Here is a 22,367-nt window from a genome sequence, read left to right as displayed (position 1 = left end):
TGCAGACCAGTTCACCACCTCATCATCAGGCCAAGCTGCAGATTTCTGCCCATTCCTCTCATTTGAGTCAGTTAAATGGGGTGTTTTTTTAATCTTGACAGACAGTAAGCTGAGGCAGAAGTTCCTCACAGACGGTAAGGGTTCATTGTTATGCATTCATGTAAGGGGTTTGAACAGTGTCCTCACATGCTGGGATCCTGAGGAGACCCTTGGCAGTCCTGACGGAGTGGAGACACGGCTGGAGAGGTCATACACTTACACATACACACTGACTTTATGTGGACGCTATCACGTATCAATCCATTAGAACCATTTTCAAATTAGCCCGATCAATAGACGGGCAGTGCGCGGGCAGGAGCCGAGGTTCCCCCCTCTAGTCTTACAGCGTCTTTAGAGGTGAGAAATGGAGAGGCACACAGGATGCAGCCACTCTTCCCCCCAAAATTAGCCCTGTCAGTGTTGTGATGCCTCTCATCAAAGTCTCAAAGACTCTGAGAGGTGTCTGCTTCCCTGTGCGAGAGAACCTTGGGAGAACCAGCTCCTCTTTTCAGTTCCAAACCGCCCAGCTAATTACATCTTGTACTGCCAGTCGTCTTTTCAGGCAGCAGCATTTGCATGTTTTGTTTGCTGAAATGATTACTATTCTCCAGGTTTGAAGGATAACTAACAGACTAGGGCTAAGGGGGCTGGTGGTAGTGAGGGGTTGTCAAGTTCGTCAGGAGCTAGTTTGTTGCTGTGGATACTGTTGCTAAGCAGTGATGAGAACTGTAAAGTTAAACAGAACCACCATGCAGGCATGGTAAAGGTGAAAGTAAAAAACAAGAAACCAGAGAGAGTGAGAGAGAGAGAGATAGAAAGAGAGAGAGAGAGAATAAAAAGCAGTGTGAGGAATGCCAGTTGCAGGAGTGATGCTATTTAATATCAATATTGATATCAAAAACAAATGTGACCAGTCACTTAGAAATAAAATAACAGTGCCAAAAGTCTTAAACAAACCAACGTAACATGCCTGACAAAATGCAGTGTTCCTAGGGTCTACGTATATGCACCATGCTAACCCACATGCTGTATGCATTGCCTGATGCATTATACTGAATAAAAAGCCTTTATTATTTCCCTGCTTGGCATGTTACAGTAGCACAGCAGCCAGAGAGGACAATGCTTAACGATGCAGGGTGTGCACGGGGGGGGGGCTGTTCTTGAGGGCCTCAGGGCCCTTATCTGCCTACAGGTCTATCTTGTTCCTGCAGACTCCACCGCTATTTTTAGCACAGGATGCTGCTGCTAGCGTCTAGCATCCCCGGTGGATTAAGCCGCTGGTAGGTTTAATTGAGGATCTCTGTACACGTGTGTGTCTCTGTGTGCGGGCGCATGTGTGTATGGGGGGAGGGGGGAAGCAAACAGTATTTTTATTGTTTATTCTGGAATGACTGTGAACAGAATGTTGACCAATCACTTCTATCTTTTGCCACCCTTTGTTCTTCTGGTTCCACACACTGGCATTTTTTTCAATTAAAAACTCAGCTATTTGTCAAGCAACCTCCCTGCATCTACTATTTTTTCTTTTTCTCTCTTTGTTTGTTTTCTTGCTTCCACCTTCAGCTCTCTTCTTTACACAGAACCATTTTATCTTTCTTCCATCGTGTCGCTCTCGACCTTTCCCCATGGCTTTCTCCCTCAGCCTGTCTCTGATGAGCAAAACAGTCTCAGGTAAAGTGTTTTTCTCCCTTTATCTCAGATTCTAATCGAGGGAATACAGGCAGAAGGGTTAGCGCTCGGATATGAAGTAATGGGAATACAACTCGTTATCTTTACCTTCTCTGGACTGTTTATCTTATCTAAAACACCTGCTAAATAAGTGCAGGTAAACAATAAGAGGATGAGAACTCAGGCTTCAGCTACTATGTGTGTTTGTGTGTGTGTGGCCGCGTGTGTGTGTGTGTGTGTGTATGTGTGTGTGTGTGTGTGTTGGTTGGCATGTTCACATGTCCGCCAACAGCCACATGAATTATTTGCAATAACACATGGCCACACTTCAAAAACACCAGGGGTGATTTTTAACCATGCTCATCTCAGAGAGGATGGTTTCCAGCGTATCTGTTCTGCTCCCCATCTTGGTCTCTTGCTATCTTAACTAATATCTCGGAAAGTATCTATTGACCTTGTTAAAGGCCGGCATTTCTGTGCGTGTGTTCGTATTTCCCAGTGTGTGTTGCAACCCACTATGTCTATTTTGTTTTGCTTCACTCCAGTTTACATAGTAAGGGTGCACAGAGTGCCCTTTGGTGTGTGTTTTTGAACCATGTGTGTGTGTGGGTGGATGGTGCAGGTGGGGGCTTAATGTCCATGACACAAAGGCTGAGTGTCTGGTAGAGGCCACTGCACAGACAGCTCTCCAGAACGCCAGGCAGGGAGTGATTTATGACCTCATAAGATCCTAGAGTCCTGTGATGGAATCTCTCCCTCTGCTCTCTCTGTCTTAGAGAAGAATACAGCAGTAGCCTTCAGTTTGTGATCTGCTCTTCTGCACACACACACTCACACACACACACACACACACACACTCACACACACACACACACACACACACACAGCCACACACACACACAAAGACACAGCCACAAACATGCACACACACACACACACACACACACACACACACACACACACACACAGACACAAACACAAACTCACCTCTGCGTCTCTTTCTGCAAAGTGGTATTCAGTAGCGGGTAAGGTTCTGGCAATGCCTCAAAGTGATTGCATTTCCAAGGTTGTGCAGTCGCGGGCAATTTTTGGGCAGTCTGAGGCTCTGTTCCTGTATAGTCAGGAAGTGCTTTGCTCTGCTATCGGGTGTCATTCTAAGGTTAGTGTTCTGGCTTGTAAAAATCACCTGCTATACAGTCAGCCTGATATATGGAGCTGAAAAACACAGAGAGGTTGCATGGGCATCTATCTGCCTCTCATAGAACAGCACAGGTGTCCTCAGTTTTACTTATGGAACCTTCCGCCTGACAACTGAAGCTTCCATGTTTTTAAATCCACGTTTAAAAAAAAGAATAATCTTTGGCACTAAGACTGAGATAGGTACCGCCAACCACCGGAACAAAGGGGTCTACAGTTTCACTTCTGGAACATCAGCCCCTAATAGGTTTAGGTAGCTCTTCTGAATCGTCTGCCTGACTGCAGATAAGCTACACTCTGTTTACATACGGCTGAAAGTGTATCCTTGTTATGCTGTGCTCACTGGTTTCTCACTGCTGAATCATTAGATGATCATTAGATGATCATTAGATATACACAGCAAGATCGACTGCAAGTACAACACAGTTACCCTATATTTTACTGCAGTGCTTGAACAATCAACCGTCAAGCATTCATATACTGAAAACTTAAAGCTATACTTGAGCAAGGTGCAATGTTAAGGTCATAAGTTCAATTTTAGTATCATGCCAACTAACAATATATATAAAAAATAGTTACTGTGGAGGAAATCATCTGCCAGATAAATGTACACAATAATGCGATCTGGATTGACAAAGTAACAAAAAAATAACCTCACAGTATAATAACCATAAATAGCAGAGTAGAAGCATACGTTTGGCTCCCTCTATTGGTCATGCAAAACCACTGCAAGGTCTTCTTGCACGACTTTGCCATGGGCAAAGGTGGGTATTTCCGTTATTGTCTGTAAGTATTGTTTTCCAAAACAATTGTACTTACATGAGTAATTTAAATGCAGAATACTTTTTACTTTTACTCGAGTACCTTCACGATCAGAAAAGGTATTTGTTGTACTCCGTTACATTAGGCTACACATCTCGCTAATTTTATGAAGTTGTTTTTATTCACACACGCAAAACTTCTAGGATGCAGTTTCGACTGCTTTGGCTACGAATGACGTCCACGTCGCATTAGCCTCTGCTTCGTACGTCAACGGCGCAGCTATATTAAACCATGGCATGGCACTTGACAGTTCTGCTATAGGGGAGAGTGGGGTAAGATGTGCCAGCGGGGAAGTTGTGCCACCCCTTATTTCTAGGGAACCATAGAAAAAATTGGTCAAGTGGTCACATATTTTTGAAGAGTCAGCCATTTAACTCATCCTGCAAAGAAGAGAGTCTCTTTGCATGAGAGTAAAGCACATTTAAGTTCAAAAAACTGTTTTTTGCTTTCCAAAGTAAAATTTCTATGATCACGGTTTTTTGATTGTTGTGTCTAAACGGGTTTAGACAAGTTTAAAAACAATTCACACGTGTTTTAGTGCTTTGGTAAGCTACACTATGAGTCTATATAGCTAGTATGAATTTAGCTCAAAACAGCTGGATGATGCATTTTTTCCAAAAAGGTGGGATTGGGGTGATTTGTGCCAAAGGGCCTGGGGTAAGTTGTGCCAGTGATCTATATAGAGAATTCCATTCAATTTGGTCTTCATTTGAATTTCATTTTTTTCTGAACATGTGTGTTCATGTAAATTACCTTTAAATAGAATTGGCTCAACTCAGCTTTGTTCTGATGTGTTCAGGAAGCTCTAGGCCTTGTTTAAGAAAATGTACCTTTGATGTGCTCATGTGGCGCAATAGGCTTGTAGAAAATCAGCTTTTGTTGTTGAAAAATAACTTTAAATAAACCTTAAATGAGTAATTTTGCATTGAATTTGTCTAGCTTTTATATAGCAACACAGTTTCTGAGATGCAAATATACTGTTTTACTTCAATAATCAATGGCACAATTTACCCCAATGTATTCTCTTTAATGGCACAACTTACCCCGCACCGGGGGCAAGTTGTGCCACGAGACTACTTTTTTTCAGAAAGCTATATTTCTTTAATACTATATTTCAGATCCAAATTGATTGTTCCCAAAGATGCACAACATCCTGAAATATATGTACATATTTTAGTTTGAAGCATTGCTGTCATGGCCTCGCTTATAAGTCACTTTAGGTAAAAACTGGCACATCTTACCCTACTCTCCCCTATGGAGGTCAATCACACAATATTAGTCTCTGAGTGGAAATCTGCACAGGATGGGTAAATCTTAGCACTTTCTAGACGTATGGGGATTACCTTTTACGTAAAGTTGCACAGTTGGTTTTTGCTCAAAGACAACATTAAGTTGAGAGCTAGCCAGTGGCACGGGAAGGGGGTTGCTGAGGACGCTGCAGCACCCCATATAGCTCCAGGCCCGGAAAAATAAATAAGCTATTACTCATTATTATGTATTAAAGGCACCCAGTGCAACTTTCGAGGCTTAAAAATAAACATTCAATTTCTAGTCTTTTTTACACGTAGTAAGTTTCAATGACTCCATACCATTACATACCGACATTCAAGCAGCAAAGATGAGACGTCGTTGTGTGGTGAGAACTGATAGAAAATCGATAACAACAACAATCACCGCCATTTTCTTTATTTTTTGTAACCTACAATAAATAAAGCAGGCTTCCAGTCAATGGAAAAATGGCTTCTCCCCACCGGCGATTGTTGTTGTTTACGATTTTCTATCCGTTCTCACCACACAACGACGTCTCATCTTTGCTCCTTGAATGTCGATATAGGTATGGAGTTATTGAAACTTTCTTCTTGTAAAAAAGACTAGAAATTGAATGTTTATTTTTCATTGAATGTTTACATAAAGTTGCACTGGGTGCCTTTAAATATATATTTATTTTATAGCAATAAGCCAAAAAAATAAATTAACATAGACCAAACTTTCGAACTCTTTATTGTGGATTCACAGTTGTGAATGTTAGAGTTGTGAATGTTAATGACGTTTACAATTTATGCCGAGATCTGGAACATGCAATCGATCGTGTTGTATGTTTTGTTGTTGTTGTTCATTTATTTTTTCGATCTGTTTACATGTTTAGATTCTCGTTGGCGATAGGCAATAATTGTAAGTGATGATCCCAGTTTTGTAGGGGGGGACAATGTATGGTAACATTTCAAAGAGTAATTCCTGGGGGGTGCATGAAAAAGTTGCTATCTGGCCCTATTCAGATCTGCACGCTGCATGCTGAATCCGGGGTATGTTCCACGTGCTTCGTTACTGCACTTTACGTGAATAAATATTGCACACTTTACTGGAAAAAAGATTGCGCACTTTACTGGAATAAAGTCAGATTGCTGCATCAACCACAAAAGAAACTCCCTTTCTCTTACGAACACAGATTGCTACATCATCAAGAAACTTCCTTTTTCCCAAAAAAGCGCTGGCGGGCCAGAATTGGTCCTGGGGCTGGCTGCTGACGACTCATGGTGTAGGCTACTGGGCTGATTGACTGAAACAGGGAGCTGACAGTAGCCCCATGTTTACAATTATTGTTGGGGGATCTCCGCCTATGGTCACGTCACATATTTCAGTAGAGCCCACAGCACCCCCGGCATGAAAGAGGTTCCAGCCAGTGGTCAAGTTGTAAAAAAAAGCCAGGGGGGATGGTTGATCTGTGATCCTGCTAGGGGGGTCCTTCTCACTCAGTTCGCTCCTCGTTTGAAACCCTTTATTTAAAATGCAGCATATGCGTGTTGTTAAATAATAATAATAAATAAAACATAATAAAGGCAGTGCACGTTTGCTTTATATGCCTTAATATTAGGATTGTTGTCAAATTCAGATTGTGTTTGCGGGGCGGGATTTTTAAGAAATTCCAATCAGACAATTTGACCGTTACTATCGCTGACGCTAACTGACGTGACATACAGTCCCGCTCAGCAGTATTGGCACCCCTAGTGAATATGAGCAAACAGGCTATGAAAAAATATGTCTTTGCTGTTTATCCTCTTGGTATTCCACTCAAAAAATTGAGAGAATTTTTTTTTTTTTACATTAAATAAATATAATTCTTCAAAACATGTGTGCACAGGTATTGGCACCCCTTAATTAAATGTTTTGTGCAGCCTCCCTTTGCCAAGATAACAGCTCTGAGTCTTCTCCTATAATGCCTGATAAGGTTGGTGAACACATGGCACGGGATCTGACACCATTCTTACATACAGTATCTCTCCAGATCCTTCAGATTCTGAGGTCAACGCTTGTAGACTCGGCTTCAGCTCATCCCACAGATTTTCTTTGGGGTTTAGGTCGGGGGACTGTGATGGCCATGGCAAAACCTTTATTCTGCAGCCAGTGAACCATTTTTGTGTTGATTTTGAGGTATGCTTCGGATCATTGTCCTGCTGGAAGGTCCAACCATGGCCCATTTTAAGCTTACTAGAGGGGGCTGTTAGGTTTTCATTTAATATCTGCTGGTATTTGATCGAGTCCATGATACCATGTATCCTAACAAGATGTCCAGGGTCTTTCTGTCTACGCCAAACCCACCTTTGTTGTTTTTGCCAAAGAGCTTTATTTTGGTCTCATCTGACCATTTAACTCAGTCCCATTGAAAGTCTGAATTCCATTTGGCAAACTGTAGGCACTCTAGTTTGTTGTTGATTGACAGCAGAGGCTTTTTTCTGGCAACCCTTCAAAACAACCTGTGGTGATGTAGGTGGCGTCTGATGGTAGTAACTAATGTCTGCAATTCTCCAGCTGTGATCCTTGGAGGTTATTTTGCCAGTTGAACCATCCTCCTCACGGTGCGTGGGGTCAATGTACACACACGTCGTCTTTCAGGCTGATTCTTAACATCACCTGACGCTTTAAACTTCTTTATTATTTCCATGATAGTGGAAATGGGTATTTTCAACTGGTACGAGATTTTCTTGTGTCCATTTCTTGATTTGTGCAGCTCAACAACTTTTTATTGCACATCGTCACTGTGTTCTTGGGTCTTTCCCATTGTGATGAATGACTAATGGAATTTGGCCTGTGTCATCTCATATTTGTACATCAGTGGAACAGGAAGTCATGGTTAACCTCTTAAGAGTTCATAATTAAACAGGTGAACTTAAAAATGTAAAACATGACTGGAAATATACTTCAGTTAGATTTCAATTATAAGATTTTTCTAGGGGTGCCAATAATAGTGGTACACATGTTTTTGTAAAAATTATTTATTTAATCTCAACCGTTGTTTTCTCTTACAATAATTTTACTTCAATGTAAAGGTAAGATTTTTGTGAATATTTTGAGTGAAACACCAAGAGGATAAACAGCACAGACATATTTTTTCATACCCTGTTTGCTCATATTCACTAGGGGTGCCAATACTGCTGAGCAGGACTGTATGTGCATACATAAAAAATGTAGAATGTTGAAAATTAAATAGTGGCAATATTTCCACATTAATTGATCAAATAACAGGGGATGGGAAGGGGGGATGGCCGTTTCATAAGGGGGATGGTTTTGACCATTTTAATACCTAAGGGGGATGCCATCCCCCCCCATCTCGACTACTGATTCCAGCGCGCCTGGAGCTAGCTCACCAATAGGCCAGCATTATGTAACCACTTACACGGTATTGCCTTTGCTATTGAGGTAGATTCAAATGTATAACGTGGTATAATGTTGAATTACCTTGATACAAGTTACTTTACCTGAAAAACGTGGCGTTAATGTATTGTAGTCAGTTGTTTGTGTGTGGGTGGAATGTGATTTAGAACTTGACTGTGCAGATGACTTATGTTGTTTATTCGACAGCCATTTTACATTTACACATTTGTAATACAAATCATGAAGTTAATCACTACTTGAGTAGTCAGGGCAAAAACCCCATGGCTCCAGTGAAAGAGCACAAGAAGTGCAGAGATCATACTTATTGTATGGACTTCACCCAAACGACAAGCCTCAACAAATAAATATAAACAAAAAAGGCTCACCATTACTTAACCAGCCTCCATCATAAAACAAGTGCGAAGTGGCTGCTTAATGAGAACCTGGCTACAGGCACACTGAACTCAAGTCACATTGTTTTACTTTAATATTAAGTATATTTTTTACTCTCAAGAAAGTATTGACACATTGCTGAAGCCCAGGTGAAAGTGTATTCATTACAAAAGGTTTATTAGAGGATAACCAACAGAGCCCAATCAGAATATTTACAGAGTGGAGTATCTACACAGCGGAATGAACTTCTGGACAGTTGGACGAGCGACCCATACTCATGGAGAACGGGAGGAAAGTGAAAGAAAGGGGTTGAAACCGAACAGCTGGCTCTACAAAATCATCTCTTAATGGTCCTTCTCCTGGGTTAAAATGTGACACGGCACATCGTAATTAGAATCCAAATCTCAAAATCATACACACATGGTAAAACACAGCTCATAATGCTCACCCTTTACGTGAAAAGATGTTACCTTCAAAAGTGCTAAAAGCAGCATATTACCATTATTGGATCTTGAACAGTAACAAGTTTTTTGTATGGTTTGGTTTGGTTTCAATTCACTTCCCCAGGGTAACTATGTAAGCAATGCATTTTGGGTTCAGAACGTGATGCAACTGGCAATTTACGGCCTTCCTTCCAGTAGATTTAGGACGATTCCTCATCGATCTTAGGGGCCAGGTAGTATTTGACGTGGCCCATATCTGCAATCTTGTACTCCACCACTGTAATACAGAAGAGAAAAGTACAATCTCTAGTTTAGAATGATTGTATGGAACTATGTTCAATTCAAAACTATTTTCACAACCATCACCCACACAACATCAGTAGTTCTTGAGGAGGCCCTTACCTAGGGGGATATCTGCAGACATGCTGAGGGTGACTGTCTTTGACAGGGGAGTGGCCTTGGTGAAGAAGTTGAGGTAGTTCAGGGCAAAGATAAGAGAGACTGGCTCATTCATCTCAATGGTCACCTGTAACATACATATACACAGACAGATTAACCACACTGGCCCACTTCCCCCTTCCGTGTTGCAAGAGCAAAATGTGAATTTTGGACATGTTTAGGTGACCTATACGTTTGTTTTCTACACCCACCGCCTCATCCTCCTTGTCCACGCTGCTGGTCTGGGACAGCTTGACGTTGCCTGTGCCCAGCTCTCCACTGGCTGAGAACTTGACACCATCCTTGGCACAGGAGATCATGACAGCGTCTCCAATCTGTGACAGGTCACGGCAGATCCTGGCAAACTCGCCGGAGGGCATCTTCACCACACAGCTGTACTCCTGCTCCTAAAAAACAAAAATATATATTTTCCAGTTACACGTATAACTTCTAGAATTGAGGCATTTCACTGTTCATGTCAGATTAGGAGTCAATGCATATTAAACTCTCAAACTACTTCATTAAATTCCTATAGCAACAAAACTTGAGAATACTTACTGGGATACCGAGTTGCTCCACATCTAAATCCATCAGTTTCATCTCATAATCTGACACTTTCTCCTGGTCTGTGAAAAGTATCAAAAGTGTTACAATATGCAGAATAGAGGGGGGAAATGCAAACACAGTGTTGCAGAATTACAGATATCTCAATCAAGAAGGGTGAAAAGTTTATTATTTTTTTAACCATAAAATTAACCTTTTGGAAATAATGATGTTGAAACAAGACAAAAACTCACTGAGTGTCTCAAAGACCAGGGCCAGGGAGTCGGCATTGTCCTCGGCGCGAAGGGTAATAATGTCTTCATTTCCAGCACACTTCAGGATTTTGGACATACTGGAACATAAGGAGAAGCTCTCATTTTGAGTTTATGATAATAGAAATTCCTATACGTACACAATGTAATATAAAATTGACTTTTTCTTGTCGTCGGATTTAAAATGTTGCACATTATGAACAAATTGTATTCATGCAACTGTTTCTATTGACAACTCGGCGAATCTGAGTTTCCCGCCAAGAGCATGCTGCGCGCCGAAATGACGTCAGCAGGATGGAGTATCAAATCTATTATGTTCATGAATCAATCTGCATTACAGCAAATATGTCTCAATCTACCAAATACAACCAATCAGCCCTGGCCCACCAGTAGTGCAGTATCAAATGTTTCTTCCGAGGAGCCACTTCAAAAAGTCAATCGTGTCAAAGTCTGACAATTCTGATGGTGCCCATCTTACAGGCTAGAGAGTTACAACAAGTGCAGTTGTTACGCAGTTTGCTAACATTAGCTATCTAGCCATTTTAGCAGTTTCCCAGACTAGCGCGGGCATGCCCATCCGCCATCACAATTCCATTAAAAGACAATACTTCAGTACAGAAGATCAAGAATAGACAATTAATACATACCTGCTCAAATTAACTCCCATTGCAAGATTGCGGTCACAGCGGTATGAGTCGAATCCATCACTTCGAAGAGTCAGTTGCACAAGGGAGACGTGAGAGGAGTCCATACTCTGTAGTGAAATGCCAGATGAGCTGACATCCCAACAGGCTTCTGTGATTAAGTCTTTCAGAGCCTCCAAAACCTTTTTCAGGATTGAGCCTTGAACAAGTCGTGCCTCAAACATTTTGACTGGTAGTTTTATTCTCTACGAACTAGGCTGACTTGAGTTATCGAAAAACGTAACCTTATAGACTCAGAGATATCACAGTAGGCTGACCTTCTAAATATATAATTACGATACTTGGTAAAAGTGTAGAAACCGTATAATCAAACAAAGTAACGTTTTACAGATGCCAAAGCCTAGTTGATTCTTTGCAGTGCTATCCCTCGCGCCGCTGAGCTCTGAAATGTAAAAGCGCGCGTTTACCACTTCTTTTTCACTGAATCCCGGGTTGATTTCCATACGCAACTTCCTCTTGACACAAGGCTCCTCCTGTCAGGAAACTACATTTTCTACAGCAGCCATTTTGGCTCTCTGAATACCTTAACCGAGGAGTTTTCAAACCAGTGGTCCCCTTGTGGTCCGTGAAGGCATTGCAGGTAGTCCCTGACAATATATTCAATAACGTAGTTTCACGGAGGGAATCACTATTTTGCTAACAACAGTGATCTTTCTTGCGTCCGAATGGTGGGCCCTGGGTCACAATCAGTTGAAAACCCAAAATAAAAAGTGGGCAATGACAAAATAGTGCCACTGGGTGTCACTGCAACCTCAAGATGCACAGCAAAGTAAACACTCATACCGTGCGTTAGGACAGACAGAATTCTTTTCTATTTTTTATTTCACCAGTAGATAATAGCAAAATCAAAGTCCTTGTACCACCCGTTTGGCTTAAATTGAAATCCATGAAGGCTGTACTTGATGGAGCCAAGGGTAATTTAAGAAACTGTGAGAAAAGTAAGTAGTAGGCCTACTTATGGATTGCAGAAAAGCTGGGGGCAGAGAAAGAATGTTATGGGTCCTAAATCAGCGACGATATGTTATATCACTCAGTATAGTGTGTGTCATCAGTCAGGGATGAGTGGACTAGTTGACACGTTTCATGCCCTTTCATAGTGGGAACCTAACAGCAATTTACACCTTTGTGACGTCAGGAGTAGCCTACATTCGGCATCAGCATCACACGCTAATATTGCCTTTTGCTTAGAGAGATCAACCCTTGGTAGCGGGTAGGAGAGTATTCATTCAGTTCATAGAAATTCATGTTCACACAGATAAGAATTATACAACAATGGAAACTGAGTTTAGTTTTGATGTTTTGATGTTTGATGTTTGATGTTTTGATATTTGTGTTATTTAATTTCGTGTATGAGTATGATGACATGAACTGAAATATGACTTTAAGAAGCCTTTTATTAATATGAATATAAATAATGTAAAACTTTAAACTGCTAGTTCCATTTCATTTCATGCTAATTGCTAGCAGCTGTTATAAATGTGCCAACATTGTAATTTTATTGGTAATTTAATGCACTTGTTGTGGTTGGAAGTGAATATCAACCTTATTGTTATTATTGTAAAAGCATGGTCGCATACACTCTTTTGCCTTTATTCTACACATTGTAACACAAATCACTACTTTTGCAAAGACTACAAATTGTAGACGGCCTTTGAGTCGTACACCAGGCTTTGGACTCAGGCTTTGGACTTTCCTTGTTGTTTTCTCTCACTCTCATTACTTTGTCTCTTAAACCTGTTGCTCAGACCCAGTGGCCAGCAGTCCTAGTCATCCTCCCCCTTGCGAACCATTCTCCATACGGCATGGACGACCTGCTGTGGCAGCAGTGTGTGACGCAACTGATGAGCGAGGGCCAGTGTGTGGACTGCGCCGTGGTGAAGCTGCAGAGCGGGGCGGTGCTGGCCGCGGCCGAGGAGGGCACCCTTCAGCACCTGAGCCGGCGTGAGCTGCGCCGCCTGCTGGCCGCGGACCGCCAACGCCTGCAGACACACGGGTTGAGCCTGGGCGGCATGCCACTGGCGCTGCTAAGGGACGAGCTGGGCAGCGGTGGGCAGCGGAGCATGGACCTGCGCACCAAGCAGCGGCCCAGCCAGGGAGTGGCTGTCTGCCGCACCCGGGCCCACCTCCTGCTGCTCATGGGGAGATGTGGTGTGGGCAGTGGCCTACTGAACCACAGGGCGCACCAGATGGCAGCATGCCTCCTCAATGCTGGCGCTTAGAGAGGAACTGGGTATACATTAACACATCAAACCCTGAGACAGAGGGAGAGAAAGAGGGAGGGCGAGAGAGAAAGAGAGAGGGATGTAGGAAGAGAGGGCGAGAGAGTGGGAGAGAGGGCAGTAGGCTGCACAGAGAAAGAGAGAGAAGAGAGCGAGACAACTGGGTGGGAATTCCCAGCAGATATAAACGGTAACAAGTTGGTTTCAAGGCCAAAATTACTGGGATTATGGGATGGTGTGTGTGTGATTTACACAGTGGAGGAGGCCTGCTGGAAAGGCAGCTCATTCCGCTGAGGATTATAATCCAACTCAGAAGGGAAAAATGTGGAGCGCACCACAAACTCCCACACGCCTCGCAACTGAACGAAATAAACAACCTCTTAGGATGAGACATGTACTCATTGTGTTACCCCCCCCCGCCCCCCTTCCAAAACACCACTCACAAGCACAAACTCACTCTTTTTCTCATAGAAACATTTAAAGATGCATTTTATAAGGTCATTTTGTTTTGCATAGATGTGTGATCTAGTTTATGTTTGTTTGTGGGTTTTTGAAGCGAGCCTCTCTTGCAGTGAGGACAGTGTGTAGTTCACCACCACCAAGGATCCTCACAAAGAGTCAGGATATGCGGGATGGAGAGGGAACAATAGTCAGGAGGAAAGGAGCCAGTAGCCCAGGAGGATGTGGAGAACTTTGTTTTCCAGGCCTGAGCCTGTGTTCAACTGATTGCGGTCTCAAGGGAGGTATCTGGCATAAATATGAGTCTATAGCCACGCCGTTTGTTGTTCAAGATCCCTCAAGGCTGTTCAGACGTGCGAGGCAGTCTGTCGTCTGGCAGACCTCTGGTTTGAAAAGCAAACTTCAAAAGATCCTGAGAATTTGCCGAGTCAGAGAAGAAAAAAAAAATCCACTCAATTTGTCACGACAGCCTCCTAAAAGTCTATGCTTGGTTTGAATATGTCTAAGGACGTGGATCCCTAAAATAAGGGTTGGGTTTTTCTGACAATCATCACCTCACCCCTGGTCTATACAGTATAATAGGTGAGTAAGTGGCGAGGAAAGTAGGGCACATCTGTTTAGACTCACATGGCTCCAGTGTACACTCACACAGACTGGGTCACACACGAGAGCTTAACACATGTCCATACTGTGTGTGTGTGTGTGTTAGTAAGTACAGTAGAGAGAGTGTTTATACTGGCCTCGCTACAGCCTAGACCCCACGGCAGTGACCACTCTTTTCTTCCCTAAATAAACAGTCCAAGGATAGTATCTCTAGGGCCTGCCTTGGTTTCCTGACACTGAGCCTGACGTCAACTAGGGGGGAGTTGAAGCAAGCAACCCACTCCCCCTTCTTACACTCTTACACTGGGATGAAGTTAGAGCCAAAGAAGGCCCGCCCCCTTGTCCCCCCCCCCCCTCCCCTTTCCTTTCCCACAATCAACAGGAAGCCTAAGCCAGGAGAGAGCAGAGAGCAGAGAGGCGAGCCAAATTAGAGGGTGAGAGGGAGCGAGGGACCGAGAGAAAGGAGGGGAAACAGGACGGCTAAACTTCACCCAAGTCGTCAGAGGGAGAAGGGGATTGCCGTGCACAGACAGACTTGGACTAAAACAGAAAGCAGAAACTTTCAGTCAGAAGCTGTGCTTTCGAGGAGAACAGCAGTCAGAAGTCTGTACTATAGACTGAGGGGATCAAATTGAGCAGGAAATAGCAGAGCAAAAAAAAGAAGAGAATAAAAAGCAGATGTGAGATGGCCGCCCAGATGCCCAAGTCGTCGGCTCAACGTTTGAGTCGGGACCTGACGTGCTCCATCTGCCTGGAGATCTTCAAGCAGCCCGTGTCACTGCCGTGCGACCACACCTTCTGTGAGGCCTGCATCTCGGGCTACTGGGGTCGGCCGCGGGGCCACACTCAGGGCCAAGGCCAGGGCAGCCAGGGTGCATGCACCGGCTCCTGTCCCCAATGCCGCAAGCTCTTCCCCGGCCAGACCTTCCGTCGCAACCGCATCGTGGCCAACATCGTGGAAAGCTACTGCCAAGGCCTGGAGGAAAGCGGAGGGACACTGGGCTCCAGTGGCGGGGGTGGTGGGGGCATCGGAGGAGGGGGTGTCAGGGGCATGGACCCTAAACCTGCCCCCCTGTGCGGCAGGCACAGGGAGGAGCTGAAGCTGTACTGCGAAGAGGACCAGGAGCTGGTGTGTCTGGTGTGCGGCCTGTCGCAGGACCACCGCAGTCACTCACTGGTGGGTGTGCAGGAGGCTCAGCAGAGACACAGGGTAAGACACCGGCACTGATTCAGCTCTCTGCTATTCGTCATGGCATTAGCCTCCAGAATGTTCCTCTTGAAAGTATCTCTGTGGTCTGTCTACTTAGCCTCCAGAATGTACCTATGATCTCTATGGTCTACTTTCCCTCTCTCTTCTGTTCTTTGTTCACCTCTTTTCTACCCTCTCTCTCTCTGTCTCACTTTAATACACGCCTTTATTAATGACATTCCAGAGCTGTTTCCATGCACAGTTGCCCATGAGCGGGCCCAGTAGACGTTGTTGATGTAAAGCACATTGAGTTGCACATGTGCATGAAATGTGCTATACAAATAAAATGGCCTTGCCTTGCCTTGCCTAGACTACCACTGATGCCATGACTGCATTGTCTCTCTTGCCAGACTTCTCTAAACAGTGCCATGAGTGCCCTCCAGGGGGAGCTCAACACCGCCTTGGAGTGCGAGAGAGAGGCAGAGCAAGAGGTCAAGAAACTAAAGGTGAGAACAAAATAACACCATAACTTTTTCCCAGAAGAGAGATATTTTATCCTCCTTCTGTGTCCCTGGTCATCAGCCCAGGTCCTGCAGTGATACTGGATCACATGAAGGGGTTTGGTGCCAGGTGTGAGGGGGCCAGGGCTGAAGCTCAACAACTCTTGTGAATTTCACAAGCTGTCAGCCCTTTGCTCTCCTAATGATTACATTCACAGCATTTCTCAACATGTCCCTACACTTCTAGTAGGCACACACCTGGGAAACTCACTCAATGACTGCTGCTTAGTGACTCACTCACTACCCCCACTCTCTCAATATGTCACTAACACACACATGCAATCACACACGCACACACACACACATACACACAAACACACCCAAGCACATGCATACACACACACACACACACACACACACACACAGACACACACTTGAAACACACAAACACATATTCACTCTCTTACTATTCTATCTAAAGGAGCACACATTTCTCATACCTTTGACAGGAACACACACTCACTCTGTGTCTCCTCCACAGGAACACCCACTCAAACACACACACATTCACACAAACATACCTTCTCTCTCCCCCCGTTCTTACAGGAGCACACTGCAGACCTGAAGCAGCGCATTGAGGCCCAGTTCAGTGACCTGCACCAGTTCCTGTACCAGGAGGAGAAGCTGCTGCAGGTGAAGCTGAAGACGGAGGAGCGGCGCGAGCTGATCCGGCTGGACGAGCACAAGGCTGTGCTCAGCGTGGAGATCTCACGCCTGCGCAGCGCCCTCGCTGACATCCAGGACAAGCTCCGCGAGCAGGACCCCTTCGCCCTACTCAAGGTGAGACCCGCAGCCAACCAACCCTGAGCTGTAAGAGAGGTGTTTTAATGCAACTTCACTCACATTTAATAGAGTTCTATTTTAGAATACAATAGAGTACTTCACTTACATAGAATAGAGTACTATTCTAGAATTACAATAGGGTACAACTTCACTTACATAGAATAGCGCTTGGACAGAATAAACACTGAGAGAAAATCCAGCAACACATACAAAAAATATTACAGTTGATTTAATAGCAAAGTTTGTAAACGAGGAGAGAGTCTAAGACCAGAGGGTACAGCTGCTTTGCTGTGCTGATTAGCACTTATTAAATCTGAACTCCTTCTACCTGAGGAAGCTGAGAGTGTGTGGTTATGATGAGTAGGTGTGAGGAAGGAAGGAAGGAAGAGAAATGGATGAAAGATAGGAAATTCATTAGTGAAAACTATTTTGATTCAGAAGGTAAGATTTGAGATGGTGTGTTTACCACAGAACACCAGTATATAGCTTGACAGGACCTTAGGACAAGAAATCAACTGAGACCTTGTTAGTCCTATGTTAACCATATCCAAATCCTAAAAGTTTAATTGTATTAAAATCCTCTGACGCGTAATCTTCTGACTGATCCATTATGTCTCTTTAGGGTTGTTTGAACCAGACCTTTCAAAATAGACAATCAGAGTTGCGATCTTTGAGTGTTGCCTCTGCTCTGAGATTTCTGAGACAGACTCCATATGATTGAAGGATTTAGTATGAAAACAGGCTAATCTCACAGTCTGGACCTTTGGACAAAAGTAGACCGGAGATTTAAAAATGTCACAAAGACACAGATGACATTAACATCTGACAATGTCCTCCGCTTTTTATTCGACTTTTAGCTGTGCCTGCATGAAGGGACAAAGTTTGCCAGTATGAAAGTGGATGTTCTGAGTTGTGAGGGCAGGGGAGGGCAGCTCTTCATGTGCTAATTGCAGTTTACAAGCAACAAGCTTTAATTAGTGCGGTCAGGATGATGTGGAGTGAGATTATTGGATGATATCCACCAGGCCACAGCAGGCACACGCCCCGTAGGGAGAGAGCAGGATGTGAGCTCATTCCCATCAGAGCCGGGAGAGATAATGATTTAAATAGGCTGAATATACACTCACACACAGACAAAGACACACATACTCAGACAAAGACACACACACACACACACACACACACACACACACACACACACACAGACACACACACACACACAGACACACACACACACACATACACACACACACACACACACACACACACACACACACACAGATGGGGATTTCCCGTAGGCTGGGAGTAGGAGAAAGAGAGCTGGAGTGCCGGTGAAGTGCTCTTAGACGCTGATGTAATGTGGAAAAGTTTTCCCTTCGTCTGCTACACTCCTGCCAAGCTAATCAGACTCTCTCTCTCTTCCTCTCCTTTCCCCTCTCTCTTTATCCCTAACTCTCTTTTTCTCTCTCTCTCTGTTTCACCATCCATCTCTCTCCCTCTCTCTTTTTCTCTCTCTCTCTCTCTCTCTCTCCATCTGCCTCTCTCTCTGTCTCACCATTAATCTCTCTCTCTGTTTCTCTCTTTTGTGTCTCACCCTCTCCCCTCCTCTCTCTCTCCGTTTCCTGTCTCCTCTGCAGAACATGAAGACACTGCTCCAGAGGTGAGACATTCTGTGTTTTTGCACTGGATCCTATTACATTTTAATTATTTATTTTGGAGGGGGAATAAACTTCATTGTTCCTTTCGCTCATTCTTTCCCTCCCCTCGCCACCTCTCTCTCTGTCTCTCTCCTATTCTCTCCTCCCTGCTCTCCCCTACTCTCTCTCCCTCTCTCTTTCTGCCGCTGTGGTCCCTCCTGACGCCCACAGGCAGCCAATGAAGTTTGAGAAGCCCACCCACACCGCGCCGAGCCTGTGTGAGGGGCGCTTCGCTGGCCCACTGCAGTACCGCGTGTGGAAGTCTCTGAAAGGCAGCATCTACCCAGGTGAGAGCTGGGCTCACAGCCAAAGCCCGCTGGGGCAGGGTTCATGCTCCATAATCACCTGATCTATATTTGGACAGCTGTGCTAACGTGGGTTCACTAGTGGGGGCGATACCAATCTTCTGCTTCATGGAGTGTGAATAGACATAGAGGTGTGAGGTGCTGTATCCTACTCTAATTGGCTCTGATGAGATCTCAAGTCAAATGTGCAAAATCTCTTATTGATGCATTGTGAATTTGTGCGTGTGTATGTGTGTGTGTGTGTGTGTGTGTGTGTGTGTGTGTGTGTGTGTGTATGTGTGTGTTTGTTTGTTTCTCACTCTCTCTCCTCAGTGCCCTCAGCCATTACCTTTAACTCCAGCACAGCGAACCCCTGGCTCGGCTTGACATCCTCTCTGACGTGCGTGCGCTACCAGACCTTCAACAGCAGTGTGCAGGACAACCCTGAGCGCTTCAACGCGGCCCTCTCGCTGCTGGGCAGCCAGGGCTTCACGCACGGACGTCACTACTGGGAGATCGAGGTCTACAGCAGCACTGTGTGGACGGTTGGTGTGGCGCGCGAGTCCGTACCCAGGAAAGGGGTTATCAAGGCTCTGCCCGCCAATGGCTTCTGGACGCTCTCACTGTCCTACGGCATCCAGTACATGGCAGGCACGTCTCCTCCCACGGTGCTCTCTCTGGAAGAGCCTATGGCCAGGATCGGGGTGTACGTGGACTACAAGCGAGGCCTGGTGTCCTTTTACAACGCTGAGAGCATGACGCACCTGTATACCTTCCACGAGACTTTCACAGAGACCCTGTATCCTTACTTCAACCTTGGCTTCCTGGACAAGGTGCACGAGAACGAGCCTCTCAAAGTGTTCCTTCCTAAGATCTAAGCCTTAAACCTGCACACTATATTTCTTAGTATTAAACGAAAGTAGTGTGCCAATCACAAATGATCAATATGTCCCACACACAGAGGATAAACATAGAGGTGCTAGATTGGGATGGTGCTCCGTGTCACTCGTCTCTGTCTCTGAGCTGTCAGAGACTTTGCTGCGTTTCAAGGTTTTTAGGAGGAGCTTCAGCCTGGATATATTCAAATAATCCTGTTCACTGTGCATTTAAAGTGTAAAAATTATGATTTTGTAGTGGTAAAAAAGATTTGGAGGCTGAAAACGTGGGCTTTTGTCCTGTGCTGATGACATGTCACAGTCTCCTCATTAGAAGAACGCTCTATAGAGGGAGATGTCATTAATTTTCTTATAAATAACTTAGGGGCAGGTGCCCTCAACTATGAGTGTGAAGATGGGAAGGGAGGGAAAAAAGGGGAACATGAGAAAGTATCAAAGTCTCCTCATTAGAAAAACAACATATGTTGAAGGGGAACATGAGAAAGTATCCTCATTAGAAGAAGGCTCTATAGAGGGAGATGTCATTCATTTTCTTCTAAATTACTTAGAGGCAGGCAGGTTACCTCGACTATGAGTGTGGAGATGGGAAAGGAGGAATAACAACATGAGAAAGTATCTGAGGGAAGGATGATTAGGAAGGATGACTTATCTCACACATCTCACATATGGTTCTCAATAATAGTGGTCTGAAATGACTATATTTCTCAGTATTAAAGGAAAGAAGTGTACCATTCACAAATGCATGAAATATAATGTGTTAAGTTAAAGATAATAGGGGGAAATTACCTTTGAGGAATTCAGTTGACTGGTAGATCCAGTTTTGCATGTAGAGAAATTAGCTACTGATTTAATAATTATGTACCTTAAGATAACTCTGCTCTGAAAAAAGGACGTGTATCAAAGATAATTTGTCCCACATAAAGAGGATGAACAGAGAGATGCTAGAGGGAGTTGTGCTTTGTATCAACTTTAGGCTTCAAGTATCTTTATGCTTAAGTCATACAACATAATGTGACAAATGTGATGTAACGTATGAACAATCGGATTCTTTTTAACGGTTCTTTGGTACCAACGAAGTGAACTGAATTGTGCTTGATAGCCGTTCTTTTTATCATGGTGCCCTAATCTCACTGCCTACCCTAAATCCAACCCACTCCCCTCCCTTTATGCGTGAACAGCGAGAACCAGCCAGTCACAAGATTCACACATTTTTAGGTTAGGTTCCTTAAAGGCAGAATGAGTAGGATTTGTCGGTTGCTGTTTGTAAACACACCATTCCATGGAGAGAGTAAGTGCAGTGAATCTGCTGTGGTGGTCGAGCGAGCTAAAGAGCGAATGAAAAGAGGGGGCGGCGTTAGCGAGAACAAAGCTGTGAATAAAACACAGCCAAACCTCTGCACAACCCTGCGGGGAGCATTTCAGTGTGAATGAAGCCAAAGCAACCCTTCATCCTCCTCCTGTCTACTAAACCTAGTCCACCAATGCAAAGTTAAATTACATTGGTGGGATGGCTAAGTGTGAATGTGATCCATTATCCTAGTGATTATATATCACAGATACACTTAGTAACCCCCACCCGTAATGTAAAAGTATTTATTATTCCAGTAGTTACTGACTCAGATAATTGTACTATTAGCACCCCAGCCTTGTTTTATATGCTTTTTACTGCCTTTACTTAAAGGCTTTTAACAGTATCATTACACAAGGCAGTGAGGTAGGCTACAGGATGATTATTATTTCAGTTCCCATGCTGTCTTCAAAATGTCAAATTAAAAAAAAATCTTTCCGTCTGACTACAAAAGATCACAGTATATGCCACCTTCATCATGTCAAATAACCGCCACCTGGGTGTTTTTTTTTTGTTCATGTGTACTTTTGAGGGCTTTGCAAGACCAAGGTGTTTCACATCAAAAGCACCACCTCCAATCTGAAAGAACCCTTGAGAGTCCTCTTTTGAGTCCTCTTTTGGGGCAGTATGGACCCCATACTGCTGGTTGCATGGCTTCTAAAGGACACTGGTTGCATTGCTTCTATCCTTAGAAGGTTCACACACAACATTTATTTACATTCGGAAGCACTTCAGTCTCCCTTTCCCTGAAAGACCTCTATTTCACTGTATGGAGTCGTGGAGTGAATCATAATGCAGAAGCCACTTGAATAATACCCCCCCCCCCCCCCAAACATAGAAACACTATCTATTTTAGGCTTTATGTCATCACAGATGTTACATGAAAAACACCTTTAACTCACAGGCTGGCAGGCGCTGGTTTATGGAATATGTCGCCCCGTAGATACACTAACCCTTCAGAGAATAGCGAGAACCTCTGATTCTAGACCTTTTTTTGAATGCAGACAGAATAAAATCTCATTCCAATCATTTTCAAAGGTAATGCTTTTTTCGTTACCGGAGGTATTTGATACTGCCAATTGTTTTTTATTATTCCGAGTGAAATTGTGCATCCATATTTATGTATTATCAAACATGACTAAATTCACTTCTTAAGATGA

General features: G+C 43.9%; 3 protein-coding genes across 3 annotated transcripts; 2 read left to right on the top strand and 1 right to left on the bottom strand.

The window, feature by feature from the left end:
* Positions 1 to 8,922: 8,922 nt before the first annotated feature.
* pcna (proliferating cell nuclear antigen) lies at positions 8,923 to 11,549 on the bottom strand. Its single transcript, XM_080847289.1, has 6 exons — positions 11,113 to 11,549; positions 10,448 to 10,545; positions 10,209 to 10,276; positions 9,863 to 10,057; positions 9,615 to 9,738; positions 8,923 to 9,489 (listed from the first exon to the last, which is right to left on the bottom strand). Exons 1-6 carry the CDS (start codon positions 11,331 to 11,333, stop codon positions 9,413 to 9,415), a joined length of 783 nt encoding a protein of 260 aa, XP_080703415.1. The 5' UTR covers positions 11,334 to 11,549; the 3' UTR covers positions 8,923 to 9,412.
* A 1,422-nt stretch (positions 11,550 to 12,971) lies between these two features.
* LOC308372695 (profilin-1-like) lies at positions 12,972 to 13,388 on the top strand (the record flags this gene model as incomplete). The annotated part of the gene is made up of 1 exon (XM_080847970.1): positions 12,972 to 13,388. One exon carries the CDS (start codon positions 12,972 to 12,974, stop codon positions 13,386 to 13,388), a length of 417 nt encoding a protein of 138 aa, XP_080704096.1.
* Positions 13,389 to 15,135: 1,747 nt separating this feature from the next.
* trim69 (tripartite motif containing 69) lies at positions 15,136 to 19,894 on the top strand (the record flags this gene model as incomplete). Its single annotated transcript, XM_080848169.1, has 6 exons — positions 15,136 to 15,660; positions 16,050 to 16,145; positions 16,746 to 16,979; positions 18,620 to 18,642; positions 18,851 to 18,966; positions 19,297 to 19,894. The coding sequence occupies 6 exons, from the start codon at positions 15,136 to 15,138 to the stop codon at positions 19,839 to 19,841; spliced, it is 1,539 nt and encodes a 512-aa protein (XP_080704295.1). The 3' UTR covers positions 19,842 to 19,894.
* Between the last annotated feature and the right edge of the window lie 2,473 nt (positions 19,895 to 22,367).

The sequence above is a fragment of the Sprattus sprattus genome (genome assembly GCF_963457725.1).
Source record: "Sprattus sprattus genome assembly, chromosome: 11".
Classification (NCBI taxonomy): Eukaryota; Metazoa; Chordata; class Actinopteri; order Clupeiformes; family Clupeidae; genus Sprattus; species Sprattus sprattus.
This window is presented reverse-complemented; position numbering and strand designations above follow the sequence as displayed.